This window comes from Melanostigma gelatinosum (genome assembly GCF_949748355.1).
Source record: "Melanostigma gelatinosum genome assembly, chromosome: 15".
Taxonomy (NCBI): Eukaryota; Metazoa; Chordata; class Actinopteri; order Perciformes; family Zoarcidae; genus Melanostigma; species Melanostigma gelatinosum.
This window is the reverse complement of record NC_136648.1, coordinates 4,591,394-4,619,393: the sequence shown is the minus strand read 5'-3', so window position 1 is coordinate 4,619,393 and position 28,000 is coordinate 4,591,394. Positions and strand designations below refer to the sequence as shown.

The window sequence follows — 28,000 nt, the reverse complement described above, 5'->3', positions numbered from 1 at the left end:
AAGACTTTAATGATCACACATTCGAGGCACAAACTCAGCCTCACTTTTGCTCATTAACTTACAATGTCCAACATAACAATGACCAACAATAATAATAATAATCAGTAACATTTGGTCCTGTCTTCTGTGTAGTTCACCTCTGGCACCAATAAATCTGACAGGTTTTAGTTTGGTGAAACACGGGACCAGCAGACGTCCTTATTTAAAATATATTTTTAATGAGTATCCTTCATATTTCTGTCTGTGTAGAGAACTTCTCCTAATGTGCATCACTGACAACAAAACATGTAAAACGAGCACTATATATATATATATATATATATATATATATATATATATATATATTACAATATAATGTGACTGTTGGTGCTTTTCAAAAGATAACACACACAAAATATTAAAAACAAATAAAGACCAAAGTAGTAAAGGTGTTCGTTGAACTCACCAAGACATACGGAGCAATTTCAAAACAGGAAGAGACGCATTTAAAGGGCCATAGCAGGCTGGATGCACTGATCTACTGTGTTTAGAGAGTTTGTATTTGTGCTCCGGTTTCAGGAAGCTAACTGAACTCCGTCCAAACATTTAGTCAGTTATTAACTGTTGGAAGAGTCCACTAACGCACTAACATACCTGCAGAAAGGATTGGAAACTAGTGGCTGCAGAGAGAGGAAGGAAAGCATAAATTCAAAATAAACATACATGTATCACCATTCCAGTCTCATTTTTATCAAAATTGTATTACGGTAAATATTATAACTTGAAAACTGTTTTAAACGACAAAAAGGTTGACTGAGTCAGACGTATAAAAGGCACCGCTGTGAACTCAGTGCGCTGTTTTCTGATGCGACTTGAGGCTGGAGCGCTGCGTGAAGCACTTCCCGCACAGCGAGCACTCGTAGGGCTTCTCCCCGCTGTGGACCACCGCGTGCCTGATGAGGTTGCACTGTTTGGTGAAGCTCCGGCCGCACTGCAGGCAGCTGAACGGCTTCTCCCCCGTGTGACTCCTCAGGTGCTCCTTGAGCTGACTGAACCTCACGAAGCTTTTGTCGCAGTACGTGCAGCTGAACCTCTTCTCGCCGATGCCGGACCTCCAGGGCGTCCTCATCCTCCTCGCCAGGCCGAAACCGCCGCTGCGGTTGTGTCCGCAGAAAGAAGAGGCCGCCGGGTTTGGCGGCGTCGAATCCTCGTTTGGGTTCCTCACTTGAGGCGAATCTCTGTACTGAAGCTGCGATTGTTGAGGAATCGAGCACTGATCCATGGTGTTGATCTGAGATAACGCACCGTGTCCTTCCTCTGGTTGTGATCTCTTGAATCCCAACGCTCTGGCTCGTCTTTTCATGCGTGCCGCACTCACCACTGAATGTGATTTCCCTACCGAGTGAATCTGAGGCACCGTGCCGTCCAAATGCAGTCCGCTCTGGGACGGGAACACGAAGGCAATCGGCTCAAACTGATGCTCGGCGCACGAGAAGCTCGGATCACCGGCGTCCCCGCACGGGTCGGACGACCACAGCTGGCGGTCGCCCTCCTCCGTCACAAACCTGTGGGCCGGATCGAGAGGCGCTGCGTTCTCGTAGGGCTCTTCCTCGTTCTCGTGTTTCACCACGAGCTCTGCCTCGTTACGCCGTCCGTCCGGCTGCTGCTGCTCCGGGAACGCGTCGTAGACGTCTGCCGGGGAAACCAGAGATCCGGGGTCGGCTGGGTCCTCGGCTGAGTGGTACCGCTCCACGAAGCCGTCGGTCTGGGCGGCTTGTGAGGCGTCGAAACATGGCGGCTGCTCGGCTCCAGAGACTAAAGAAAGCACAGGAGGCGCACATCGTCTTAAAGTGGAGGTTTTCAAGCTCTGAGACAAACAAATCTCTTACCAAATCTTATAATAATCAATCCTATGTTTATTTACAAACAGCAGTGTGCAAAACATTTAAATAGCAACTGGACCAGAACCTGAACTGACGTCTGAGGAGATCAAAAAGACGATTCAAACACAAGCTGAGGACCTGAATTCATTACATTTGTGCTGCTTCACATGTGTTGAGAACGCTCACACTGGTGGTTCATGGTTAATGACTTTCATTAAAGTTGCACATCAATGCAACTTTATTGTGTTGTTTGCATTGTGATTGGCTGACTGAAAGCACCGGGTGTGTAGCTCATCATGGTTAACAGCAGCTATGTTTGTGACCTGCACAGAATCATTCATACCAATGGTGATCAATGGTGTTATTCTAAGAGATGTTTCCACACTGAGGCTGAACTCTCTTCTCTTTATCTCCATTCTCTACTCTGAAACAATGACTCATTCAAATGTGCTGAGAAATGTGGGTATTTTCAGTCACGTGTTCTGTAATCGTACACACGCTGCCACAGCGATCTTTAAAAGTTTACGCCGATCATGTGAGGAGCAACGGAAGCGTCTGATTGAACTCACTCAGTTTGTCATCCGAGTCGTTCTCCTCCTCTTCACACTCCTCTTTGATCAGGATGTGTTCAGCTTCATCAGCAGGCTGCATGTCTGCACACTGCAACACCAGCTCAATATGAATACACTGATGAACTACCACACACACAAGTAAAGGAAAAACCCATCTACGCTGGTATTACATCTAAAGATGCATACATTTACTGAGACATAATTCAAGTTGAAAGTCAACTACATTCAATTCATATTTATTGTTTTGTGTTTACCCATTTTATTTCACTTTGTTAAGTTGACAAACAGTACAATAGTTGTTCCCCCAAAAAGTTGTCTCTATTGAGTGGGGTTAACAAGATACATAAAATAACACTTTTCATCAATTATTTTGTATCTACCAAATGAAAACAGCCATTGATGTAGCGTATCAAATATAAGGATTTGATGACGTTATGTTCATTTCAACTGTAAATGTAATATATTTGTGTTTTGGACTGTTGGTCAGACAAAACAAGCAATTTAAAGACTCAACATTTGAGCTCTGGGAAACTGTGGTAAGCCTTTTGTATTAATTATTCCCTGTTTATAACCACACATTGATTAATCAACATATCTATAATATGTTGTCGTCTTCATACCTGCTGGGGTTGATTTTGAGCCTCAGCCTCCCAGCCTGTGCTCTCTTTGTTCAGCACCACTTTGACGAAAGGAGAGAATCTCTCCGCTGCAGGAGGATAAAACACTAAAGAAGAAGAATAAAAACACATTTTATCAGCAGGAACTACAGATGATTTTTGAACACCAGGACATTAAAGAAAGCTGACCTTTCCTCCTGGCTCTCCTCCGGGTCCTCCTCAGCTCTGCCTCCATCCCCTCACACTTCCTCTGCAGCAGGTCGATGTCCCGCCGGCTCTGGCTCACCTCCAGCCGGAGCACCGCGCAGCTGACATCCACACTCCGGTTTATCTCCGCCACGGCCGCTTTGGCCAGGACCTCCATGACGGACAGCAGCTGGCTCTGGAAGCCGCTGTTCTCCATTGTTGAACGCCGACGTCCGCTTCTTATTCAAATACAGAATAAATATATTATCCTGTACGCGTCTGTATATCGCTCACTTTCAGAGGGAGAATGTACACAAATGGCTGGTCGGAGGAGTGAGTGCTGTGTTGCACTTGAGCTGCAAATTTCTTCCGGCGAGGGTTGGGACGAGAGAGTCGCTCGTTTTGTTTTACCGCGCTGTTCGCACGGGCGGTCTCACGCCCTCTCTGGTTTAGTCACACAAATAATACATTTTTAACGAATATACTTCAACGCATTCGGCTACATGAAACCAACACACGTTGGGAAAGGTTATGTCCTTTCTTAATGTTGACAGTGTTGTAAATTATCGTTACTTCCGCCTCTTAGGGACGTCCTGGAATTTACAACGAGATTAACGTTACAGCATCACTTGTTGTATTACCGTAAATACTCAAATATATCCGCACTCTTCAGCGGCGGAAGTCAGAATTTACGCTACACTCGGTGAATCCAGGTGATAAAAGACATTTGCAAAGTTGCAAATACTACTTTTATTTTCTTGTTATGAAACAACAAAAGTTACTTAAAATAGTGTCCAAGTATAAAATATTATTTTTCATGATTTTAGCAACTACTTACTCAAGAATGATCAAAGTGTAATTAATACGCTTATATTAAGCGATACATCTCATCAACGTCATGAGCATTATGCCAATATTTAGATATGTGGTTGTGTGTCAGAGAGGAGCAGACAGTCAGTGTATTCGCTCTACCACTCTCTGGTAAGTCACCCCTGGTAAGTGTTTATATGTTGCAATTTAATAACTCATTTATTAATTGTGTATCGATCATTTACAAGCCAGTAATAGTGAAAGTAATGCACTCTAGTTCTGGAGAATTCGGAACAAAATACATTTATTAGCATATTGCCTTTAATGACATATTAGAAAGTGTGAAACCCACAAGCATGTTTTAATGGATTACCAACGTTTACATCTGCATTATTAGACAGATATCTTAGAAGGTATAAACACCAGACAAAGGGATTTTTCACAACCTGGCAAATCAAATTTTGCTCTTATTAATGGCTTAAATAGCTCTATAAAACATTGGTAAATTATTTATTATCCTTAATAACGCCATTTGTGACCTCTGAGGAAAGACCCAGGCAACTGGTACTGCCACAAACTACCAGAGACACGGTACTACAGTGTCACAGACTATTACAAAAACTGCAGTATTGTATGTGATAATCCATTATTAGCATTCAATTCCATACAATATTGCATAGTACCCTAACAACCAATTAATATCCAGGTATTTAATCCTTACTGAATTTGGATATGCTTCCTGGTTGTTTCCAGTCAATTTTAGTGATTGCTGCAATATGTGTTACTGTTTGACAGTCATGTGTGCTAATTTGTGGTTTATTTGTGCTAATTTTAGTTTCTGTTGTGGCATGATTTCTGGGTTTTCAGGACAGTTAATCTTCGTAGTAATTTGTAGCAATCATTTGTGGTGATTGTACCAGTACTTTCTAAGCCTTTGTTGTACTTTGTGTTCCTTCTACAGTACTCACTGGGGCTCTGTGTGTCGGGGGTTGTATTGGCATGTAGCATTGATGTTCACCTGACACAGTCAAAGGAAATGGGCTGAAATGAGTTGAACTTGTCTTATACGTGCACTTATTGTCCATTTCTCACTGTGAGGGGAACAAGCACACATGCAGCTCGGTCTACACGGGGAGACAAACACGACACATAAAGGGAAATAGATGCAACTGATTTCCCTACTCAGTCAGCAGAGGCGGAGAAACTGTGGGCCACATACAGAGAGAAAGCACAAGAGAAGGAGAGACACTCAGGAAGTTGACAGGGGAAGTTTAGTGGTTTCTTGCGTCATCATTTTATGCTGCTACTTGTGTGCCGCTGCAGAGTGAAGGTAGGAACACTCGCTTTTTAACGTTTTAGCTCCTCACATTTCTACACTGAGACTCTTTCGTAAAAAGTGGACAGACGGGGAGGGATGGTGGAGAAAAGGATAGCAGTGGCAGGTGTCAGGAAGATGGAGGCAGTGGGGAGTGAGTATCAATGTCTGTAAGATATGTTCAGGCGTAAAGAGTGCTCGACTTCCGCTGCAGTTGAAAAAAAAAAAAAAGGAGGCCGCAATGGCCGTAACATGTGGGCAGAGAGGACAGACCGGCCCGTGCTGGGCTCAGTCCTCAGGTGTGGAGGTTTCGGTGGGTCCGCCGGCACAGAGAGACTTTATGGTTGTGATTAAAGTGAAACATTCAGAGGCTCACTTCACTGAATAGGAGAAGTACAGAGACAAGGGTGTGGCCTTTCATTCGAAAAAATAAATTGAGTGCATCAGGGGGGAAGTGGAGAGCCACATTTGCTCGCTGGGGATTCAATGCAATTTGTTGTTTGATTTTGGGGGAGATTGTTGTCTGCATCGTGCCGCTGGTGTCTGCTCAAAGAAACTTTTGTTATTTGTGCTTTTGCAGGGTGGAAGTTAAACCAAAGTATGTCCTAACACTCAAGCTTTGACATATGAACTCCAATGCAACGCAGCTTACAGAGGAAACAACCTGCAGCCAACAACATGCACTGAGGCAAAGGAAACAGAAGCAGCCGCACGGTCAAATCTGTGACATGTGCAGCGCCTTCTACAAAGTCAGTGTCACGTCAACCGAGTTGGGCAACACATCCGGCAGCCGCACAGACACTCAGTCGGTCTGACGGTCGCAAGCGGAGCAGCTCGGGCGGGTCTGAATGTGAAGGTGGATCGGCAGACAGGAAGAGATGCGGAGAGTTCGGAGAAAAGGAGGGAACAAGGAGAAGGTGTTTGGATGTGATCTGCTGGAGCACCTGACCGCCTCCTCTCAAGAGAGTAAGTGAACAGACATGTTACGTCACCAGAAACAACAGTGTTGTCTAAACAAAGTCGCCCGAATAACCACGCAATGTTGATGTAGAAATGTGCGTATGGATATGGATAGATATCCTCGTTCAATCTGACAGGATAGAAGTGTCACTCAATCTGTTTTTGTGAATATTTCAAAACCACAAACGACATCCTCTAAACGTCACCCTACAGTTGACAGAAGAATCATTGAACGGGACTGACTGGAGACAGCGTTTTGTCAGTTACTCATCCTATGTGGTCAGAACATTCGTCATGTTTTTAAAATGCTTGGTTTCTCATTTTGCACGTATGAGGCTAAAAAAGGACTCGCCGGTGTGCCTTCTTTTGTGCTTGTTCAATTATTTCTTTGTTAAGACTCAAACCACGCACCATTAACCACACCAGGTCTACTTACATGCTCTTGTGAGTACGTACTATGACACGGTCCTGAATTGAGGAGACCTTTCAGGGAGTTTTATGATCTCAGCTGTGTTTTCCCTGGGAATCACTCACAGCTTACAGCCTACTGATGTTATCCTTCTCAATACTCCATCAAATCTTAAGGCAAGATGGTTTTCGTGACTTTTGACGTTTATATGTGGCTGAACATATATTTACGATTCCAACTGCAATTGAAACTTCCATTCATTTGTTTGCAATTTGAATTGTGAAAATAGCCCTGACCAATCAATAACAATGTTTATAGATTGGCAATTAATTTTCCTTCAGCTCGTAACAAGAGTCTGCAGCCATGCTAGCGGCTCTCTGAGGCTGTGCGTTGAGCTAAATGCTAATGTGTGTGTGAGCATGCTAACACTCTCGCAATGACAATGTTAACATTCTGATGTTAAGCAGGTGAAATGTTTCCCATGTTCACAATCCTAGTTCAGCGTGTTAGCATGCTAGCATTTGCCAATTAGCACTAAAGACAAAGCACAGCTGAGGCTGATGGGAATGTCTTTAGTTCCGTGGGTGTGTGCTCATGGACAAGTATTGGACATATTGAAATATTGAACTGATGAGAGCGCAAGATGAAAAGTCAGAGGATCATTCGACTTATTACAATTCATGCTGAGGGGAACAGGAATGTCTGTAGCAATCCATTCAGTAGTTGTTGAGACATTTGGCTCCACAAAACCACGAATAGGAACCTCATGGTGACGCAGGAGGAAATGTCAGAGGATCACCAAAGTCTGTAATTCATCCTCTGTGGACCGTGAATGTCTGTACGACATTTTAGAGCAATCCATAAAATAGTTGTTTGGATATTTCTGGCAAAAGGTTAGTTTCCCAAAATCATTTATGTCATAAAAAAATGTATCTATTAAATTGTCTTACATGATTTGATACAGTACTCATACGCCACGCTTTGAACATGTTATGATACGATGATGATTAGAGATGCAAAACCGAACTGACGAACCGCTCAATGACGAACAAACCGAACCATGGACTTGTTGAACCAGCATCCAATCCGCCTGCTAACTTATTTAATCAGGTGCCAGAGAGATAGAAGAGGACCATTAAGTAGCCTGCCAGTGTTACGACTTGATATACCATGGAAGTATCATTCATTACTGTTAATTAGTGCTGGGCAACGATTAAAATATTTAATCACCATTAATCGCATGGATGTTTTCCGATTCGTCGCGATTAATCACATTGTTATGACAAAGTTCAATAATGAATTCAAAAGTAGTGTATTGCGCACTTTATTTTAAAAGTACTGCTGTATGAACAAAAGGGCAATAACATTTGGTTTGCAAACACTTATTAAAACAAATAAGGTTATTTTTAACAGCAGTATTCTCTTTACACAGTAGCGATCATATTTCTTATATTATATCATTCTTATATCACATGCATATTTTCCCTTTAACTCACGATATGCAGGTAGCATGTTTTATATTTAATGTGAATATAATTCATACTTTGTTGGCATCTTATTCTGAAAACCGGATGTTCGTCTGAAGAAAACGGATGTTGTCTCACGTTAATCTTTCCGCTAACTTTCAAATTCCTTCGCTCGCTCCCGATCTGTGCCGTTTGAATGCGTTTACCGTGAATGTCAGCATAGAGGTGCACTAACATGTAAGTGTCTGTTGACTTTACCGCGGCGATGTCCAGTCGTCTGCAGGCAGAGCAGCAGCTGGTGCACGTTGTAACGCCGCTTGTCTCGCTTGTTTATCTAAACTTCTCCAACAAGCTGCATCAACGTAGTCTGCTGAAGACTTCCTCCACGGACTTTCAAAATAAAAGAAATGCGTTAACGCGCTGTAAAATAATTGGCGGCGTCAATTAATGAATGCGTTAACGCGATAATAACACGTTAACTTGCCCAGCACTACTATTAATCAATCACTCTATCTATTTATTTAGATATTTTCTAGTTAAAACACGTTTTTCTTCTCACTAATGTGCAAAAGAAACCAAACTGAAACCGTGACCCCAAAAAACACAAAAGAAACTGAACTGTGGGCTTGTTGAACCGTTGCACCGCTAATGCTAAAACATATTTGTACAATGTGTTTTGTACTTGACATATTTGGCAATCACAATGCGGTACATGCACATCCATACATTATTATCAATCAATCCCCAGGGCTTCTTTTATTCTCCGTAAACATGACGTTTCAATCACAACTCGGTGTCAATGTCGAATAAAAGAAGAACTGATAACGAATGAAACATAGAGAAACATGCAGACAAAATACATAACAACTGCATGTGTATGTTCCAAGTTAACAAATTGAACATTTTGCATGATATGATATTGATCATTTCATTCATTTACCGCCTCGCACAGTTCCTCAGGTCTTGCAATGCTGCAGTGAGTATGTTGAGAAACATGGAGTCGTGGACGGCATCTACAGGTTGTCTGGAGTGTCGTCCAACATACAGAAACTGAGGTAAGTTTCTTTGACACTACATCTGCAAATGTATAATGCAGCAAAGTTGTAATGACGCCTGTTGAATGTGTTGACATGAATTTAATCTATGTGTGTGCATGCAAACAGGGGGGAGTTTGAGAGCGACGGGAGTCCAGATCTGAACAAGGATCTGTACCTGCAGGACATCCACTGTGTCAGCTCTCTGTGTAAAGCCTATTTCAGAGAGCTGCCAAACCCTCTGCTCACATACCAGCTCTATGACAAGTTTGCTGTGAGTAGCTCAGACATTTCACACCACCACCACCACCACCACTACCCCACCCAGTGGCTGATCACTGGGGTATAAAGTACCAGAGGTGTTGGCTCCAGTCACACTCGAGTCACAAATTTGACTTGACAAATTCAAAAAAGACTTGGACTTTAAAACTAGTGACCCGTGACCCCAGTTGGACTTAATACCTTCCTCTCAGCCCAACAATTACAGAATCCAATTATTTCATTTCCTGAATCTACGAACGTTTACACTAGTCATTCCCAGCAAGTTGACACTTCAGTCCCCAGATCCACAAATCCGTTACGTGAATTTGAACGTCACGTTAGCGGCAGCTGAAAAAAATGACACCAAAGAGTATTTTGTCTGCACGCAAGACCTAAAACACAAAATGAGTATGCAATACGTCTGAGTCAAACATTACAGATGGGGTGGCAAATGGCATCACATGTGATGAAGAGCGCTTTATGACAAAGGTTAAGACTTGGGACTTAAGTCCAACCACTTGAGACTTGTGACTTGCAAAACAATGAATTGGTCCCACCTCTGTAAAGCACCTTCCCTGCCAATTCATTCATGGTGTCTGTAAATCATCAATTTAATCTGAATTAAGTTGATACATTGTACTTACTTATTGATTCAGAGTCACCTCTGTGTTACAGGAGGCTGTGGCCATCCAGCTGGAGGAGGAGAGGCTGGTAAAGATCAGAGATGTGCTGAAGGAACTACCACCTCCACATCACAGGTAGAGTCCAGTGTTACAATCTAAACCTGCCTCTTGCTCAGATAGGGACTCAACCTTTCGGAACCCAGGCAGGAGAAGGTTTGGAATTACACTGTTGCGTTGGGTAGCAAACCCACAGAAATACATAAAGATCTCACGACGCCATTTGTCCTGAGAAACCCTGTACAACATGATTTTGGTAATTAAAAAGGTAATTGATATAGAACTAAATTATTTGGCCAGTTTACTTTTATTTGTATTTACTCATCGACGTTGACGCTTCACTTTCTTGCTGACAGGACTCTGGAGTTTCTGATGCGCCATCTTGTCAGAATGGCCTCATATTGCTCAGAGACCAACATGCACTCCAGGAACTTGGCCATCGTCTGGGCCCCCAATCTGCTCAGGTTTGCTAACATTATTATGTATCAAAAATATATGTGTGGTCTATGTCTGGTGAGGTTCCTATGAGCAAGACACTGAGCCACAATCTGCCCGGACTCTGCAGGGAAATCCACAAAAGCCGTTTGTGTTTGGGGATTGATTTGTAATCATGCTGTGGGCTGTTTTAAAAAATAGAAATCGAGCCTATTCTTGCTGCTTTCTCCAATGTGTTTACCCACTATAAGCTCGTAAATATACATGATTCAAATGACCTAATGTGACGATATTATACATTTTTACACGTTTTCTTTCTTCATTTTCCTTCACTGTCCTTCATTTCTTTCAGTATTCATTCATTCTGCCCATTTAATTATTCACTTGTGTTCGTCCTTGCTTCTTCCTTTCCAACATGGATTACATTTCTTCCATTCTTCCTCAATGAATGAATGAATCTGTATGTTCAGGTCAAAGGACATTGAGGCGTCTGGGTTTAACGGCACAGCAGCCTTCATGGAGGTCCGGGTTCAGTCCATCGTGGTGGAGTTCATCCTCACACACGTCCCTCAGCTGTTTCCTGAACAAGGTAACACACCAGCATGATAATAACACTGAATATTGTTTCACTTCATATGTTCTGTATGAAATGCAGCTGTTTGAGCAGCAAGTGAGAAGTCTGGAACCGAGCTGAGAGCACACACACACTTACCTGTGCAACACTGCACTACTGACCTACTTCTGCCGTATTCAGGTGAATCAGATGAGAGAAGGAAGTCCCTCCCCTCCCCGTCACCAATGCCCAATCAGGAGGAAGGGATTCTCAAGTCCGCTTCTACTTATCCTTTCCCCCACTATGGTCATATCAGTCCAGGAGACGGTCCTCTACCCATCAGACCATACCACGCAATCATCGAAGGCACTGACAAGTGAGGAGACTCATTCATTTACTATGCCAGATGTGGTTGATAGGACGTTTTTCATACAGAAGTCAAAGGTCAATCATTATCAGCTGGTACATGTTGCAGCTTAGGAAATAAACAGATTCTATGAAAGTAACATTCACCATGCAGGCGTTGAGAGACCCGTATCTCATATTAGACCTGATTTAAGTTTGCTGCAATTATAACATTACATCGTTGAATCTTAGAAAAAAGGATCCCGAGACTTCTTTTCTGTGTCTCGTTCAGGAGGAAAGGATCTCTCAAAGGCAGGAAGTGGATGTCCATCTTCAACATCGGAGGACGATTCCACGACCCACGGCGGAAACACAAACACTCATCCAAAGGTACAAAACCTCGTCATGGTTATTAGTCCTGGTCGTCGCTCCTATCCTTGATAATTTCCTTTTAAATCGATTGCAATGTGTTTATTATATTTTCCCCACATTCTACAATAACAGATTCAACATGTAAAAACCTCTCATTCGAGTTTATACTTGTGTACAGGGGAAGATCACTCACTTCTCTGACATTTCTGTTGAACACTGATGTTCTAAATACTTGTTTCTTTGTTCCAGAGAAAGACAGGCCTGCTTTGAGACCAGCGAGAAGCATGGACTCCCTCAGCATGTCGCCCTTTCCAAATGAAGGTGCTGCTCACATATTTACCAACATATTTAATCAGAACAATGAATGAAGATTTCAACAATAGTTCAATTAACTCTTTACACACTGAGTTTAAAAATGACGAATCAATCATTTAAAAAGGACATTTGAAATACTCAAAATGTCCTTCCATAAACAACGTCCATGTTACTCCGTATCATCAGCATTGGGACTAGTCTATTAAACAGCTAGCGACATTAAACCGTCAAACTGCGCCTGCGGTCTCATCTGTCTGTATTTTTCCAGGTTCCAGACATACGGCCCAGCGTCCTCCGTCCACCCACATGTCTCCCCTGGTCACCCCCTCCCCCCAGTCCGGCGCCGAGGTCACGGCATCCGCCGGTGCGTTAGGTGGCAGTGAATACGCTGTAACCTACCGCAGGGGAACAGGGTTAGTGAGCGGGGGTACGGGGACCCAGGGCACCTACACGGCCCTTGACCCCGAAAGTTTAGGACTCTCAGACAGCGATACTCTACAGTCCAGATCCCCAGGGCTCTCCACTAAAGGCCGAAGAGCAGCCATGCACATCACGGGGCCCACCATGGTTACTGTACCCCTGCATATCACATCTAACCTGGCATTAGGGGTGCTGCAAGGGGGCGGGGGCGACAGGGTCATCCACCGGGCCAGGGATAGAGAAGGAGTAGATAGAGTGGAAGGTAAGGAGGGACGAGGGAAGGTGGGGAGGAGGGAAAGCAGAGCAGTGTTAAGGAAGGTGGAAGAAAGCCGAAAGGTTGAGGAAGAAGAGAAAAGTCCCAAGGGGAAAGGGACAGACGGGGGAGGAGTCGTGGATGCAGAAGGGAGTGAGGTGGTAGGTGGTGGTGGGGAGGAAAAAGGGAAAGAAAAGAAGGAGGAGAAGGAGGAGAAGGAGGAGGAGGTCAGAGAAGAATGTAAGCCGGAGCTGGTGGTGGAAGGTCCATGTGTGTCCAGAGAGCAACGAGCCAAAAGCCAGACCTCCAACGCTGAGGCAGATAATGATGTCGATGAATACATGGGTAATTTCACCAATTTCGTAACCGTTGGAGTTTATTTTGTCTGTACCACATGAATAAATAATGTAAGGTCGTCTCATGGTTCATTCACAGACATGAAAGGGGTGACGCAGGTTGATTGTCAGCCCGAGGCGACTCAGCGTGGCGATGACTGTGTGTTCGATGCTTCCAACGTCCTCAATTCAACGGAAGTGGAGGAGGACGACCAGGAGCTGTCTGGCTACGTTCAAGATAACTTTGATTTCCTGGACCACATGGACTGCAGTGGCCCCCAACAGGTGTGTGTTGCTTGATCTGTACAGTACAGACGAGCTTTGAACTCTATTTAAAGGTGGAAAAGATACATGTGAAGTTTTCTGCCTTGCACTCTTTTCCACTTTTCTGTCTCTTTTCACCTCTCAGGTGCACGAGTTCTCCGTTGAACCTCCAGGTCACTCGGATGAGGAGTATGACGTTATGGATGAAGCTCCTGCCGAGCTGCAGGCGGACCTGCAACCAGGCCCTGACGCACCAGCCCAGAGCCAGACAGAGTTAAATCTACACAGGCCGCTCAGCATCGACTCACAAAACCGACACACTAAATCCCTCAGCTTGCCTTACATGACCTCACTCGTCTTCGGATCGGCGGAGTCCTGCTCTGAAGAGGAGGCTGCAGTGGAAGACAGTGATGATCATGAGTACAGTAGTGAGGATGATGAGACTATCTTTGCTAAAAGCCTTCCCGCGAACTTCTTTTTAGATGATTTGACCTCAGATACGGACACTGATAAACAGGACAGCTGCCCTCTTGCTGGGGTTCCTGTGCACCAGTCAAGGAGCTCTGAGGACGGAGAATGCCAGTTGAACGTTGAATTTGCTGCATGTAAAGAATCAACTGCTGCAGACCAGGAGCAGGTGGAAGTGAACGACAAAGGGGATGAAGATGGACTGAGAGAAGAGGAGATCACAAAGAAGGAAGAGGAAGATCACCGGGGAAGAGACCAACTGGAAAACAATAGACAGAGGTGAAACGCATTCCGATTTGACATTTAACACAATATGTACCCCTGTACCGATGCAGTATTCATCACAGAATGCACCTTTAAGGCTGCTTTAAACAGGATTTGTATATCAGGTTAGACATGTAATGCGAAAGGAGTCGCTTGTAGTGATAAAGACCATTGCACAGCAAACAAGTATTCAAATGTTTGCAAATATTGACGTAAATAAAGTCAAGTCCGTACGAAATATGCAAAAAGTAGATCTCATCCTGCTGCACAGTGGGTTTAGCTCATATCAATGAATAAATGTAAAATCATCAAAATTCACTGGAACTTAATTTTACAAACCTTACAAACCAGTTTTCCAAAGCAGGATATTGCTTTCTTAAATATATCTATCTGTCATTCATCCGCAGCAAAGCCACAGAGGAAGACGTCATGGAGGATTCTGAAAGTGACAAAGAACAGCTTCTCCCTCCAGAGGCATCAGCCTACGGCTACGCTGACTTTCCACCGCCCAGCGATGATGAATCAAGCGCCGTGGCCGACCTGAACATCGAGGAGGACGAGGCGGACATGTTTGACAATCATCACAGTGATTATCCACCTTGTGATGAAGTTCCTCGTGCTACGCAGGAAGACATTGTTGACATTTCTTCAGAGGAGTTCAGAGACTTTCCTGTAAGTGCAACAGAACAGCCAACAAAAGAGAGAGACCATGATGAGGGAGAGGACAGTGAGGTAAACAAAGAGATAGAAGACATAGGTCAAGAAATGGTACCGGGGATAGAAGAAAGTGATGATAACATGTGGGAAGAATCCACCGAGGAGGGCAATGAAGTGACGGCTGAAGAAAAACAGGAAGAAAAGATGCAGGGAGGTGACAAAGAGCAGGATAGTGCACTTTGGCAGACAGGCAGGGAAACTTGTGTTGAACTTGTTATGTGGGAAATGATAGAGGTTGAGAAGATGGATGCAAGTTTTGCTTGGGAGGGAGATACGGTCAAAGATGTCAGAGTTGGAGACGAGGAAGTGCCGGCAGCAAAGGTTTCAGGAGAGGAAATGTTGGAAGTTGACGAAGGAGAGCCAAACAAGGCAGAAGTCAGAGTCGAGGTAGTGGAAGAATCAACGGAGAAGGTTGAAGAAAAGCTCACAGACCCAGAGATGCAGCGAGAGTTTGAGGAAAAAGAGGCTAACTTACCACAGACAAGTGAACTAGACCCAATTCACAGGAATCCTGCCATCAATGACGAAGCACAGCATCACGAAAGAGAAGAAGTAGTTCCAAAAGAGAAAGAGAAAGACAACGATGACAAAGAGAGAGCTGATGAGCAACGTAAAACGCAGCCAAGTGTAGATAAACAAGTTAAAGAGGCCAGGTGTGACGTGAGGGAATCGAACGAGGGCAGAAAATGTGAGGAAAGTGACAGCAGCCAAGGAGGAGTAGGAAGGAAACTGGTCATCTCCAAACATCCAAAGGTTTACCAAGCCAAAGCGGTGCCGGTCGTGCCTCCGAAGCCGCAGCACTGCAAAATCACCGCCCTGACACTCCGACAGCAGCAGCAGCAAAGAGATAGAAGAGAAAACACGGCGAGGGTCCCAACAGAGCAGGACAAGGTCTGGGTGGGAGACGGCGAAGACGAGGGCAGGGGGAGGAAGGAGAGGCCAACACTCTGGGGAGGGGAGAAAGGAGAGGGGGAAAGGAGGAGGGACGGGGAGGAAAACGCCACCAGGGACTCGAGCAGAAACAGTCCCCTCAGCATGTGTTTTGACGAGGCTGTTGCCAAAGCCACCATAAGGCGAGAGAAGGAGAAAGAGTGCGAGAAGGAGAAGGAGAGGCAGCGGGATTGGGGAAATGAAGTACAGTGAAGGTTCTTTTTCTTTGTCTCTATGTTGATTTGAAGTGATTTTGACTGTACAAACTATTTTTCTATGCGTAGCATAAGGGGCTGTATTTTTCATTCAGAATAAGTTTCAGTATTGTCTATGCAATGCTACTGAAGATGTTAAGTATTTTTTATTGGAGAAAGAACTGTAGAGAGAGCCGACAGGTAATGAGGGAAAAGTGATGGACGAAATGCAACACCCCATCAGGAAGCTAATAAAGGAATAGCTGCAATTATGCTACCTGAAGTTAAATAAAACTGAAACTGTAAGCAAACCAAGAGGCCAGACGAAAGGTGAAGAGCTGCTGAAACACGTCGAGGATGAAATATTACATTTAAAACCCAGAACATTCATAGCTTCCATGCTCGAGGTCTGTAAAACGTTACAAAAGGTAAAGCGATTCGTCTTAAATCCAGCTCACTCCTGTCTGCAGTTGTCGTTCAATTCCATACTTTGTAATCATATAAAGTATATTGTATACGGAAGGTCATATGTATCGATAAACGGTATAAGTATATAGTTAAATATTAGATTTGAAAGAGAATGAGTGATGAATATAATGTCTGCAAAAGTAAAGGTTATTTCTTGGTTATGGGAATAAAAACATGTTTCCAAGATAGTGTCTGTCCTTTATTTTTATAATCATTATTATTGTTCATTATTTTTCTTCATGTTTATTAACTTAAACTCTCTTGAAACTAGATAGAGCCGTTGCATTATTATTATAATAATAATATATGTAAATATGGCATACGGCTTGAGAGTTAAATGTCTACAGTTTTTCACATTTTAATACAGTTTTTATGCAATTGTGTATTTGCAGTTTGACACAGAAAGACAATAAACTAGAAATTGGTTTAAGAATTTGCTTGTGTGAATTTGGTATGAATAAATAATTTGATATTTGACAGTAGGTACTTTTTCTTGTTGTCAACTGAAAAGTGGGATGGAGATTTGTGATTCACGTTTATTAGAAGAGTTACGCCAGTTACGTCTACATCTGCCTACCACGTAACATCCGTCCTGTAATTTTCCCGGAAGTAAACCAAAATAAAACAGCTGTGTGCCTCACTGCAGAAGCCCCAGCTGTTTAATGAAGCGTGACTTTTGCGTCTAACCGTGTTTTTAATTTCACTCGGCAGGATGTCTTTCGCCTCCTCTTTTGCTACGCAGATGGCCTCCATCATGGATGTTTTAACGAAGGCTGCGGTCGCAGAAATAACGAAGCTGGTGGAGGACGGAAGTGTGGTCCTGTGCTTGGAGATGTGTCGGAAAGACAGTGAGATCCAGGAGCTCAAAAGAAGTTTGAAGCGAATGGAGGTTGAACTCTGCAACGCTCAGGAAGCAGCAGCCACGTGCCGAGCTGCGGAGGACGATCGGGAGCAAACAGCAGCCGGGAATCAGGTCCTCCGAGGCGGTTAGTCCTCATCTGGTTCTGCACGAGGGAACCATCACAACCAAACTTCATTCAAAAACTATGAAATTCAGAGTTTGCATTCGTTTAAACAACATGTGTTGCATGTTAGAATATAACTTAAGATCCTGAACGATTGTTTATGGTCTACTGTTACATTTGGCTTAAAGATGAATCCTTCATTTTAATACAATCTTATTTATTAGACTGTAAGTACAACATTAGGCATTCGTGTTTTTCATTTTATCTATACATTGCCAAACTCAAAGTATTACATTTTGGATAGTGAAGTTGGATTACTAACTTAGATGGTTGTGCTGCATCTGTAAGAAAAAATGTCCGAGATGACATCCTCAAATTGCTTGTTTTATCCAAACGGCAGCTCAAAACAGAAATACATGCAGTTTACTGTCATCTGAGAACAAAAATAAAACCGTTAATCAACCCAATTGATGAGCAAATGAATTGATATTTTCATTATTGGTTGGTACAGTGTCAGAATAACAGTGAAAATGACCATCACAATTAAAGTCCAAAATGACTTAAATTGCTTGTTTTGTCTGAGAAAAAGTCCAAAACATAAAAGTTGATTCACTTATTGATTCATCATTTTTAGCTCTAGAATTTACTAAATATAAACTCGCAAGCAATTCTGATGGTGGAAAGTTTACAGTAGTAAGTTGATGCAATGGACGTAGTATGCTCACTGAGTTGATGCGGAGTTCATGTGTTGTGTTCAGGAAAAGTAATTTCATGCTCCTCCAGAAATGGACATCTTCCAACAGGATAAGTAAATAGCCACAAGCTCTTACTGTCCTCAGGGATAACGAACAAGCTTCGTACCCAAATGTAGGGCAAGTAGTTCTAATGACCTACGCAGTTATCCAGGTTGACTGCTTTCATATGTTATTTTCACAGGTTTTTAACTTACATATTTTTTTTTCTGTCAATTTCAGATAAAAAGCACGATCAGAAAACATGTGCCGTGTATCTGGAGGCAAAGGCTGCTCTCTCCCCATGCGAGCCTGGCCCTGGAACAGAGGAGAGCCACGACACGAGGCCAGCGGTGAAACACGAGCCCGCGGAACTCGCCACCCAGGAAACAACAGACGACGCGATAACGGTGGGCATTTGCTTCGAGGCGGCGGAGCGAGATGACCCGATCTGGCCTCCTCCTGCCTGCAGCATGTTTGACGAAAGCTCTCTTGCAATGCAGCCGCACCTACAGATCCTCCCCCCTCAGGCCGAGCAATACGCCGCTCATAGGAACACAGAAAGATCCAGTAACTCTTCATCAACGGCAGCAGAGGAAATCGCAGATGCTTCCTTAAGTGTGCCGATAAAAGTAGAGGTGGAGATTCGACCTGCGTGCATGGGAAGCGCCACTTTAGAGTCGGTTCATAATGAACGGATCAGACATGCTTCACACCCTGCAGTCAGTCAGGACCAACAGGCCGGGCCGTCACTGGCCCCGCCTCACGCACAGACGTCGGCGGCGAAGACGTTCGGACTAAACACAGAAAATCCCATCCTCGGTACAAACAACCCGAGAGTAAAAACGCCACTGAATGTTTGGAGAACAAATCACAAACCGTTCATCTGCTTGGTCTGCAACAGGGGTTTCCCTCGCATGTGTCAGCTGGAAGAGCACAAGGCCTGCCACCAGTTCTACAAACCTTACCGGTGCCTCGAATGCGGGAAATCCTTCACGCAGAAGACGCGACTGAAGACGCACCAGAGCGTGCACACGGGGGAGAGGCCGTTTAGCTGCAAAATCTGCGGCAAGATGTTTTCGAGGCAGGACAACTGCACCAGACACGAGCGGTTCCACAGCGGGCTGAAGCCCTACAGATGTGGACAGTGTAGTAAAACCTTCACTGTGCTGGGTAACCTCAAAATACACGAAAAGGTTCACCAGCAAGGGCGATAGCGATACTTCACCCTCACTGAGAGAATTCGCTCAGTGTACTTTGACAGTTTATGATGCATTGCATGCAGCCACAGAATGCCCAGCATGTATTTCAGGGGGCAAAGCAGGAAAGCCAGGTTGTTATATTTATGAATTTCTCTGAACAGTGTGCTTTATGGAAATTAACTCATATCGCCCAACCATACCCCAAACACATGCTGTTATCTGTATTATCGTGTATGACGGAAGCTGTGTTACGGTGCCGATACTGACTTTATGAAGCGGCTTGGGTATCTGCCATGAACGATCCAAACCAAATCAACTTTACTGTCAATATCATGAAGTGTAGTGCCTCTGCTGCCAGTTGAATTAATTCAGTCATCGCAGCCTACATGTGTTTTTTCATGGCTCATGTTGCAAAATAATGATTCCAGTTCGTTCCACGCTGTTTCAGAGAAAGAGGGCACGTGTGTCGGATCAGTGCTCTGCATTGACGGATATCCTCACCTCAGGTACAGGAATCTGTATCGGGAGAGAAAACGTTGGGTCGGTGCACCACGTTCTGTTTTCCAGTTTCATCTCACTGTTTGAGGTGTTTCAGTGCCTTGGAAATGTTCTGGTCATCCTTTCCCCTGTTGGTACTTTTGTGACGTTCCTTTGTCTTCGTGTTTGGCGGACCTTTCCAGATACCGGCCGTGTATTTGACCTGAAATGACTTGTCACACAAGAGATGCTTATTCAACGTATCATGCGGCCCAATGCAATCATTTGGGTGCACCAGTGATTATGTGTCATAGTTTGGGTGTGTGTGCCAATGCAAGAACTTATTGTTTTAATATTTGCAGTTAATTTAAATCCGTCTGTAGAGATTTGATTTCTCTTGACGTTAGTTTGTAAATGTTCCCATTTTGTCTTAAAGGTTTGTCTTTCTAGTTTTCTCTGAATCATTTTCAAATACATACATATATAAATATGTAACATGTACTATAAATGGATCAATTTATTAGCTGTTTTTGTTTGGAATATGAACTTTCTATTTTATGAATATGGTTGAATTGATTCATATTTTGTTGGGAGAAAAGGGGACTTAAAATGCTTTTAAAAAATAAAGTAAGGTCAGTTAATGGTTGTCTAATCACTCATTGTGTTTTCTTTCATACATGGGGTCTGAAACACAATACTGCTTGTTATGGGTGGCACAAAAGTAAATATTGCTGAGGTAAACAAGATAACACTCTATTTTGATGCTTTTTAAAATGCATACAGCCGCCATTTACATTAAAAGTTCTGCACTACATTTATCTGACAGCTTGAGTTACTTTAAAAATTCAGATTATTAATACATAATATAATTACTCATACATGATATATTGGATAAATAATACATTTTTTCTCTATTTGCCCTTTCTTCTCTACTCTTCCCGCTGACCATCAGAATTCCTAAAGATGGACGGACATATCTAGAGTTTACTATTTGATGCCACAAATTGTGTTCCTGTGCATTTCAACTTTTTTATTTTAATTGTATTAATTTATTTGACAGGGATGATACATATGGGCATTGTTACATTTAAATAAAATACAATAAATGCAATGTATATAGGATATCTAGTCGTATATAATTTACAATATATATATATATACATTATATTATAATTATAAATAATGTAATTATTATCCTATTATTAGACTAGATGTCCTATATACATATAATATTACTGCTGCTTGGATTATTTCCCAATATGCGTTGGGCCTTTCCGCCTGTCTTTACGGTATTTATGTCATCACTTCCGTAAAACGAGAACCTGTGTTTATTCTTTTGTACCAATTAGCTGCTGCTAGCGGAAAAGCGGTCCACATTAAAGCCAACACCCAGTTCGTACGCGTCCAGCGGCTTCAGCCATGGCTCGTTCCAGTTAAACAGGCGAGGAAGTTGCAGACACGTTTCTCTCGCTGTGGCGTTCAGGGCTTCCCCCGCCACGTTGTTTTTGTTTAAAAAACTATGCTGAGCAGTGTTGCTCTGCGGGCTCAGATAGCCTCCATAATCAATGCCTTATCCAAAGCAGCTGTGGCAGAAATCGCCAAAGTTGTGGAGAACGGCATGGTGGTGTTGCGGCTGGAAATGTGTCAGCGAGAAAACGAGATCCAGAAGCTGAAGAGCAACATCGAGGTTCTGCACAGCGAGCTGAGGTCGCTGCAGGAGAGCGTGACCCTGCGACCCGACGACCACGGTGAGATGGACCTGACACGGACCGACCCAAAACACCCGTTATATACCGTGTTAACCAGGGTGCACTTGTCTTACAGCACACCGTAGTGTTACACTGATGTAGGAGACACGAGAACGAGTTTATTAGGGCTAGAAATGAGGGTAAATATTGGGCTTGTGTTTGCCAGGTGGGCACAAAAACACACTTCAAATGAAGGATAATGGAACTGGAGGGTGGGTACTACGCTTCTGTGATGATGGGGTACTGGGAACTTAGGACCCTGGGAACTTAGGACCCTGGGAACTTGGGACCCTGGGAACTCGGGAACTCGGGACCCTGGGAACTTGGGACACTGGGACCCTGGGAACTTGGGAACTCGGGACCCTGGGAACTCGGGAACTTGGGGACCCTGGGAACTTGGGATACACTCCCTTGGTCATTACCATTATTCTGTTCCTACTCTATTCATTTTAATAAACTAATACACTGTTGTTCAACTTTCTCATTGCCTCTCCACAGACAGTCAGAGAGTCGTTGGTGATGAGAGGACCTTGTTTGAAAATGGGCCCACTGATAAGAACCATAACCATGCGGACCGTAACGGCCTGTCCATACCTGAGGTGCAGGTGAAATGTGAACCTGTGGAAGAAGGAAGTGAAGAGAACAGAGGACAGCCTGCCCAGCTGGGAGAAGAAGCGGCCTTGTATCAAAGGGACAACGCACAATGGACGCCGACGACGCAAACTCAGACGGGACGCAACCACTCTGATTATTTAAATGTAGGGCACGACTCTCTGTCGTGTCTCCCTGAATCTCCTCTGGACGCCGGACCGGCTGCGCCCTGCAGCAGCTCCGGTGGGTTTCAGCCGAGCCCGTTCAGCCGCGGTCTGCTGGGTTACAGTCCGTATCGCAGCTCGTACAACGCGGTGTGGAGGAGGACGGCGGCGGCGGCGGCGGCGAAGAGGTTGATGTTTAAGAAAGGCTGCATGTGTTCGTACTGCGGTAAATGTTTTCAGCGTGCCGGGCACTTGGAGAGGCATAAAAGGATTCACACCGGTGAGAAACCGTATCGCTGCGAGATATGTGGGAGGCTGTTCAATCAGAAGTGCAGCCTGAAGGGGCACATGAAGATTCATGGAAGATGTAAGTAAGAAGTACCTCATTGTCTAAGACTCTAAGCAAATGAAGTCCTTCCTTTAGTCAACAACTGCTTGTAGAGTTGCCTTTGGGCCAAACAGTTTGTCCTCTGAAGCTCATTGCCATGAATGAGTGAAAGACTTTTTAAAGTGTCGGTTAGATCTGTATGCTAAGCAGGGTGTTGTCCCAAAAGAGTCTGCTCAGGCAATATTCTCTTTATAATTGTCTGAAAATGAAGACATTCTTCCGAGTATTTTCCTGCTCGGGGAGGTCGGGACCTTTAGCTGTGGAGCTGATGGGGATTTATGTGTCTAAGGTCACATGGTCGTTGGGGATCAAACCTAGATACCTGTGATCACTGGCTCTCTGTTACAAAGTGCACACACAAACACACACACATTATTGTGCTCTAAATACAAGTACTAGTTCATACTGTATTGGTTATTTGACAGAAGTGTTGTGGTTGGTTTGGGATGCATCATGGCCGATGCATATGGCGGTAAAAGTACATGTGATGTCTTTTTTTCTACCTAAACAGGTATTCAGCCCAAACTCCTCGAGATGGAAGTAGGCGAACAGAAGCATATTCTTCAGCCCAAACCCCTCGAGATGGAAGTAGGCGAACAGAAGCATATTCTTCAGCCCAAACTCCTCGAGATGGAAGTAGGCGAACAGAAGCATATTCTTCAGCCCAAACCCCTCGAGATGGAAGTAGGCGAACAGAAGCATATTCTTCAGCCCAAACTCCTCGAGATGGAACAGAAGTGCATCCCCGAGGTGAATCCGCGTACGGATGCTCTTCGCCCTGAGGAAGAGAGCCAGGTGAAGGCTGTGGACGATCTCCCGAAGACCGAGGACATCCTCTCGGCACCCGTACACGTGAAGCGTGAGCCTGCAGAGGAGAACGTAGCACCGCCGCTGTTTCTCGGAGGAGACGAGCAGTCAAGGGAAGGAGGCGACGACCTGAGTGAGAACTTAGCGGCGTTTGCGAGGGACAGCCACCACTGGATGTCCAGGTTGCAAGCTCAAAGCAACACGGAGTATCTCGGTAGCTCGGCTCAGAGCGCGGCGTCCTTCCCGGGGATGGCTCAGTTACTTCCGCCAGCAGTCGAAGCTTCTTGTAGCACATTCTCCTTTCCGGGGAAACCGTATGGGGAACTCTGCAACGGCATGGTCTCCCACGCGCCTTACGGCTCCTCAGACGCGCTCACGATGCCGAGTGAAGCAGGTTTGCACGGTGCGGCTGGAACCTCGCTGGATCACCTCCTGCAGAGAGGGAGCAGGTCTTTTCAGCTGGTCAAACCCAAGAAGTGCTTCGTCTGCTCGTACTGTGGGAAGGTGTTCGAGCGCGTCGGCCACCTCGAGAGACATTTACGCATTCACACCGGGGAGAAGCCGTACAGTTGCCATATGTGCGGGAGGTGCTTCAATCAGAAGAGTAGCCTCAAGAGCCACATGAAGACGCACAGAATTGGTAAGCGATGAACTGCGTCATTCCCAGATAAGCTACGGACCCGGGTTTGAATCCGACCAGCGGCCCTCTGCTGCAGCTCATCCCCAAGTCCAAGTTGTCACATTCAATTTACTTTTTTTGTCCAACCAAAAGTCCAAAACTCTACATCTTTAGTTCAGTATCATTGAAGACCATGAATGTTGGGAATTTATGCTAAAAAAGCAACAACGTTAAAATAAATTTGTGACCAAAACGTTGACTACATCCATAACAAAGCGTGGTCTCTTAATTTTAGAAACGTTTCCTTGTCTTGAGGTGGAGCTCTTTCGGGGGAAATATTAAATTAACCGTATATTTAATACCAATATGTCATTTTAACTCCACCGTTTACTCGATCCACGTCTTGCATCACTGCTGCAGGTGAAAGCAAAGTGAAATCTGATTTGCTCGTTTCATATTTATCGCCTGCTTTTCCCCGAACAGGTGAGAGCACGGACGTGCTGGAGGCACATCACCCGATGTTTGCGATGGCCGAAAATCCATCGCCGCAGAACCCGGCAGAACCCAAGACCGGACTGGCGGCTTCAATGGAGCAGTTGCTGGGCAGCGCGTACGGCGAGGCAGCTGGTGAGCAGACGGTGACGGTGAAGCTGGAGCCAAACGGGGAAGACTTTCACACTCTGAGTCAGGCAGGCACCGAGAACGGCACCGACCACAGTCGGCTGTGGGCACCTGGGATAGAGAAGAGCAGCGACGCCGAACAAACCGTCCGCGTAGCGCTGCACGACGTCAAGTATCGCCTCAGTCCTGCTGCCGGAGCGGCCAATGAGCGGCCGGGATACACGTCGCCCATAAGAGACGTGTCTTTTCTGAACGACAAAGAAGAGGAAGCAATGATAAACGCTGGGCAGTATTCGGCGACGGGTGTGCGTTCCAGACGCCCTGACGGGACTCTTGAGCTGCAAGATCAACACGTTACACAAGAGCGGTCAGTGGCAGAGTACGCAGCCGTTAGTGACGGGACTCACCGGGGAGGAGGGTTCGCATTTAATATGGCCGCCTCGGGCAATCGTGCGGTTAACTGTGGCGCAGAGGACGCCACCGGGCAAAATTGCTTTATATGCTCAACTTGCGGTCAGAGCTTTGATAGCTTCAGTTCATTTCAGAGGCACCAGTGTAAAAATGTCACGGAGCAATCCTTCAGCTGAGAGGTATGCGGGAAGATTTTTAATCAGATTAGCGTCCTGAAATTACACCTTAAGCTGCATGTAGAGTAATTAGTTTGCAAATTACACGACGTGGAAAAATACTTCCAAGAACAAAACATTTGTTTTCTATATGCAGTAACTATTAAGAACAATCTTTTTGTCACATTTCCACAACATGTTGACTATCTCCATCTCTCCTTCGCTTACAAACCAGTGTCCAGTGTTTCACGTGGCATCTGAAGCGGTCACGGTGTCTAAGTTGTTGTAATCATTTGTTTTAAGAATGCGGTAATGGTCCGTTGACATGAAGTAAATGTTGATCACTGCACTAACTGGAGTGCAGGTAGAAGTGAACCAGTCCCGAGACATTATGGCCTCGACTAAAAGTATGATATTATCATCGCCAAACTAAAGTAACCTCACACAGAATCGCATGCTTCACGTCCCTTCAATGACACTTCATCTGAAATGTGCCCTTTAATGAACGAGTCATGTTTGCACTGGTGCTGAATTTCCTGATTGGAGACATGCTTTCATGTGTCAGCGCACTTTTTGTTCATCATTGAGAGGTAGGGTTTGATGATGATGTACTTTTTGGCAAAAAAAAAAAAAAGTATTTCGTGGAATTTGGCTGAATTAGAAGGAGAAATCTAGCACTGGTTTATTCTCTGTTCAGATGTTTTACTGCCAAATAAGAAAAAACGTGAAATCAATCCGTTTCATCAAGCTTTGATAAGACAGTCCACTGTTGTTTTTTTGTACTAAGACACACTTTTGTGTTTATACAATCTGAAAATATGGAATAATGCCACGTTTCTCTTCATAGGAGGACGCAGTGGCGGTACTACTTTGTCTCTCATGGAGATGTGTGCTGTTGATGAAACAGACACTGGTGTCTTCATTTTACGTTGAGCCAAACGAGCCCTTACACCAATGTACTGTATACCTCACATTACTACGGCCTTCAGAGCTGCATGTAAATATGTTGTGATCATGTTTGAGCAATAGTCTTTCAAAAGGCAGATTTAAAGCAGATGATGTCCGGCCAGGACTTCAAACCGACCGGGTAATGTTTTTTTTGTTTTTGGAGAAAGGGAAAGAACTGCAATAAGTTATTGCTAAATCATATGAAGCTAAACTAAAGAAATGTGAAATGGCTGTAGCGCGATTCACTGCTATCGCAACTGTGTATCACATTGTACAGAATGTTAGATTATGTTTGAACAGACGGTTATATTGGGAGAATCTGCTTTTCTTTGTTTAGCTTTTCGTATTTTTCAATGAATAAAAAAACGTAAGTTAAATGAATTGTGAAGTCTCTCTGGTTTCATGTCTTCGGGTGGTCCGTCCGTCAAAGCTCACCTTGACCTCTTGTCCGTCCCGTTCTTCTGAACGCTTTCAGCGAATGTCTTTCAATTTGTCACAAACATTTGGTGGTCAAAAGTCAAATATCACTGTGACCTCTTCTCCGTCCTGTTCTAGTGATTCCTTCAAATTTGGCACAAATGGCGACTTTTGACCTGAGAGTTCAGAAAGGAGCCGGCCCACCGAGAGTCAACTTCCTGTCTCTGTGTCACGTGGGTTTTACCGCTGTCCTGTCCCTTTAAGAGACTAAACGTCCTGTTTCTATTAACTCCAATGGGAGTGAACGTGAACACAGATTATTTTGCCTCATAGTCACCAAAGTACATATTGGGCCCATTTTTCACAAGCCACATGTCCTTCAAACGTCATGACACTCACATCGCATTTTTCAGCCGGACATATCAGGAGGAAATAAACTTTGTTTAACACCTCTTGCGAAGTTAAGTGTGTAGATATCTAATGATAGCAAATTAAATATAAACTGTAACTTCAACCCAATCTTTCATACACATCCACAATGTTCACTTCCAAACGAGGTGGGGGGGGGAACCACCCCTCTTAAAAGACAAGAAGTGTAAAGAATTTCAAGCCATTGGAGGAGCTTTAAATGTAACATCTTCGTTATAGAACAGCTTTACTTGAACTCGAGAAGTGTAAATATATGATTGTTGAACGCTTAATCTTTCTTGCACCACTTGCTCTTCACGCACCCTTTTGTTACTTCTCTCACGTTACCTCCTTTCCTTCCAGGGCTTCCACATTCATGAAAATGGCGTGTAACGATAATCAGAAGAGGAACCAATACACACCCTCAAGGGACCCCTTGGAACAAATGACGAGGGCCACAAATCACAGATTGGGCCTTTAGGATCGAGTGGTCTTAAACCGTTCCGCGCTAACTGGTTCTTCGTGACTATTTTAGCTTAAAGTTTGTATTTTAAAGGTTATTGTAGGCGACCTGCTCTGCAGACGGGGTTATAGGGTAGCTTTTCATTTTTAAGTGGACTGGCGGAGGGCAGCTTTCATAGGATAAAGCCTACAAATACATCTGTCAGTAGGCACTATGAGGGGGGGGGGGGGAACTGAAAATGTGAAATGGCAAACAAAAGGTGAAAGACGTCAAACATGTCTCTCTCTCTCTGTCGCTCTCTCTCTCGCTCACTCTCTCTCCCCCCCCCCCCCCCCCTTGGTTGGTTGTAATTTCCCTGCGTGTCTACTGGTGTATTTACG

General features: G+C 44.3%; 4 protein-coding genes across 4 annotated transcripts; 3 read left to right on the top strand and 1 right to left on the bottom strand.

The window, feature by feature from the left end:
* Window positions 1-2: 2 nt before the first annotated feature.
* Window positions 3-8,399, bottom strand: LOC306789467 (uncharacterized protein). The gene is made up of 5 exons (XM_079285432.1): window positions 8,336-8,399; window positions 3,241-3,473; window positions 3,055-3,158; window positions 2,432-2,522; window positions 3-1,794 (listed from the first exon to the last, which is right to left on the bottom strand). Exons 2-5 carry the CDS (start codon window positions 3,452-3,454, stop codon window positions 827-829), a joined length of 1,377 nt encoding a protein of 458 aa, XP_079141558.1. The 5' UTR covers window positions 3,455-3,473; window positions 8,336-8,399; the 3' UTR covers window positions 3-826.
* LOC306789749 (uncharacterized protein) lies at window positions 5,317-16,657 on the top strand. The gene is made up of 15 exons (XM_079285822.1): window positions 5,317-5,377; window positions 5,943-6,328; window positions 9,150-9,252; window positions 9,361-9,505; window positions 10,168-10,250; window positions 10,529-10,636; window positions 11,078-11,196; window positions 11,362-11,536; window positions 11,798-11,895; window positions 12,127-12,198; window positions 12,461-13,026; window positions 13,075-13,210; window positions 13,301-13,485; window positions 13,610-14,211; window positions 14,604-16,657. The coding sequence occupies exons 2-15, from the start codon at window positions 6,241-6,243 to the stop codon at window positions 16,054-16,056; spliced, it is 3,933 nt and encodes a 1,310-aa protein (XP_079141948.1). The 5' UTR covers window positions 5,317-5,377; window positions 5,943-6,240; the 3' UTR covers window positions 16,057-16,657.
* Window positions 16,658-17,217: 560 nt separating this feature from the next.
* Window positions 17,218-20,476, top strand: LOC306788702 (uncharacterized protein; the record flags this gene model as incomplete). The annotated part of the gene is made up of 2 exons (XM_079284306.1): window positions 17,218-17,491; window positions 18,445-20,476. 2 exons carry the CDS (start codon window positions 17,218-17,220, stop codon window positions 19,416-19,418), a joined length of 1,248 nt encoding a protein of 415 aa, XP_079140432.1. The 3' UTR covers window positions 19,419-20,476.
* Window positions 20,477-21,399: 923 nt separating this feature from the next.
* Window positions 21,400-26,713, top strand: LOC306789748 (uncharacterized protein; the record flags this gene model as incomplete). The annotated part of the gene is made up of 4 exons (XM_079285821.1): window positions 21,400-21,628; window positions 22,127-22,750; window positions 23,283-24,218; window positions 24,681-26,713. The coding sequence occupies 4 exons, from the start codon at window positions 21,400-21,402 to the stop codon at window positions 25,403-25,405; spliced, it is 2,514 nt and encodes an 837-aa protein (XP_079141947.1). The 3' UTR covers window positions 25,406-26,713.
* Window positions 26,714-28,000: the final 1,287 nt, after the last annotated feature.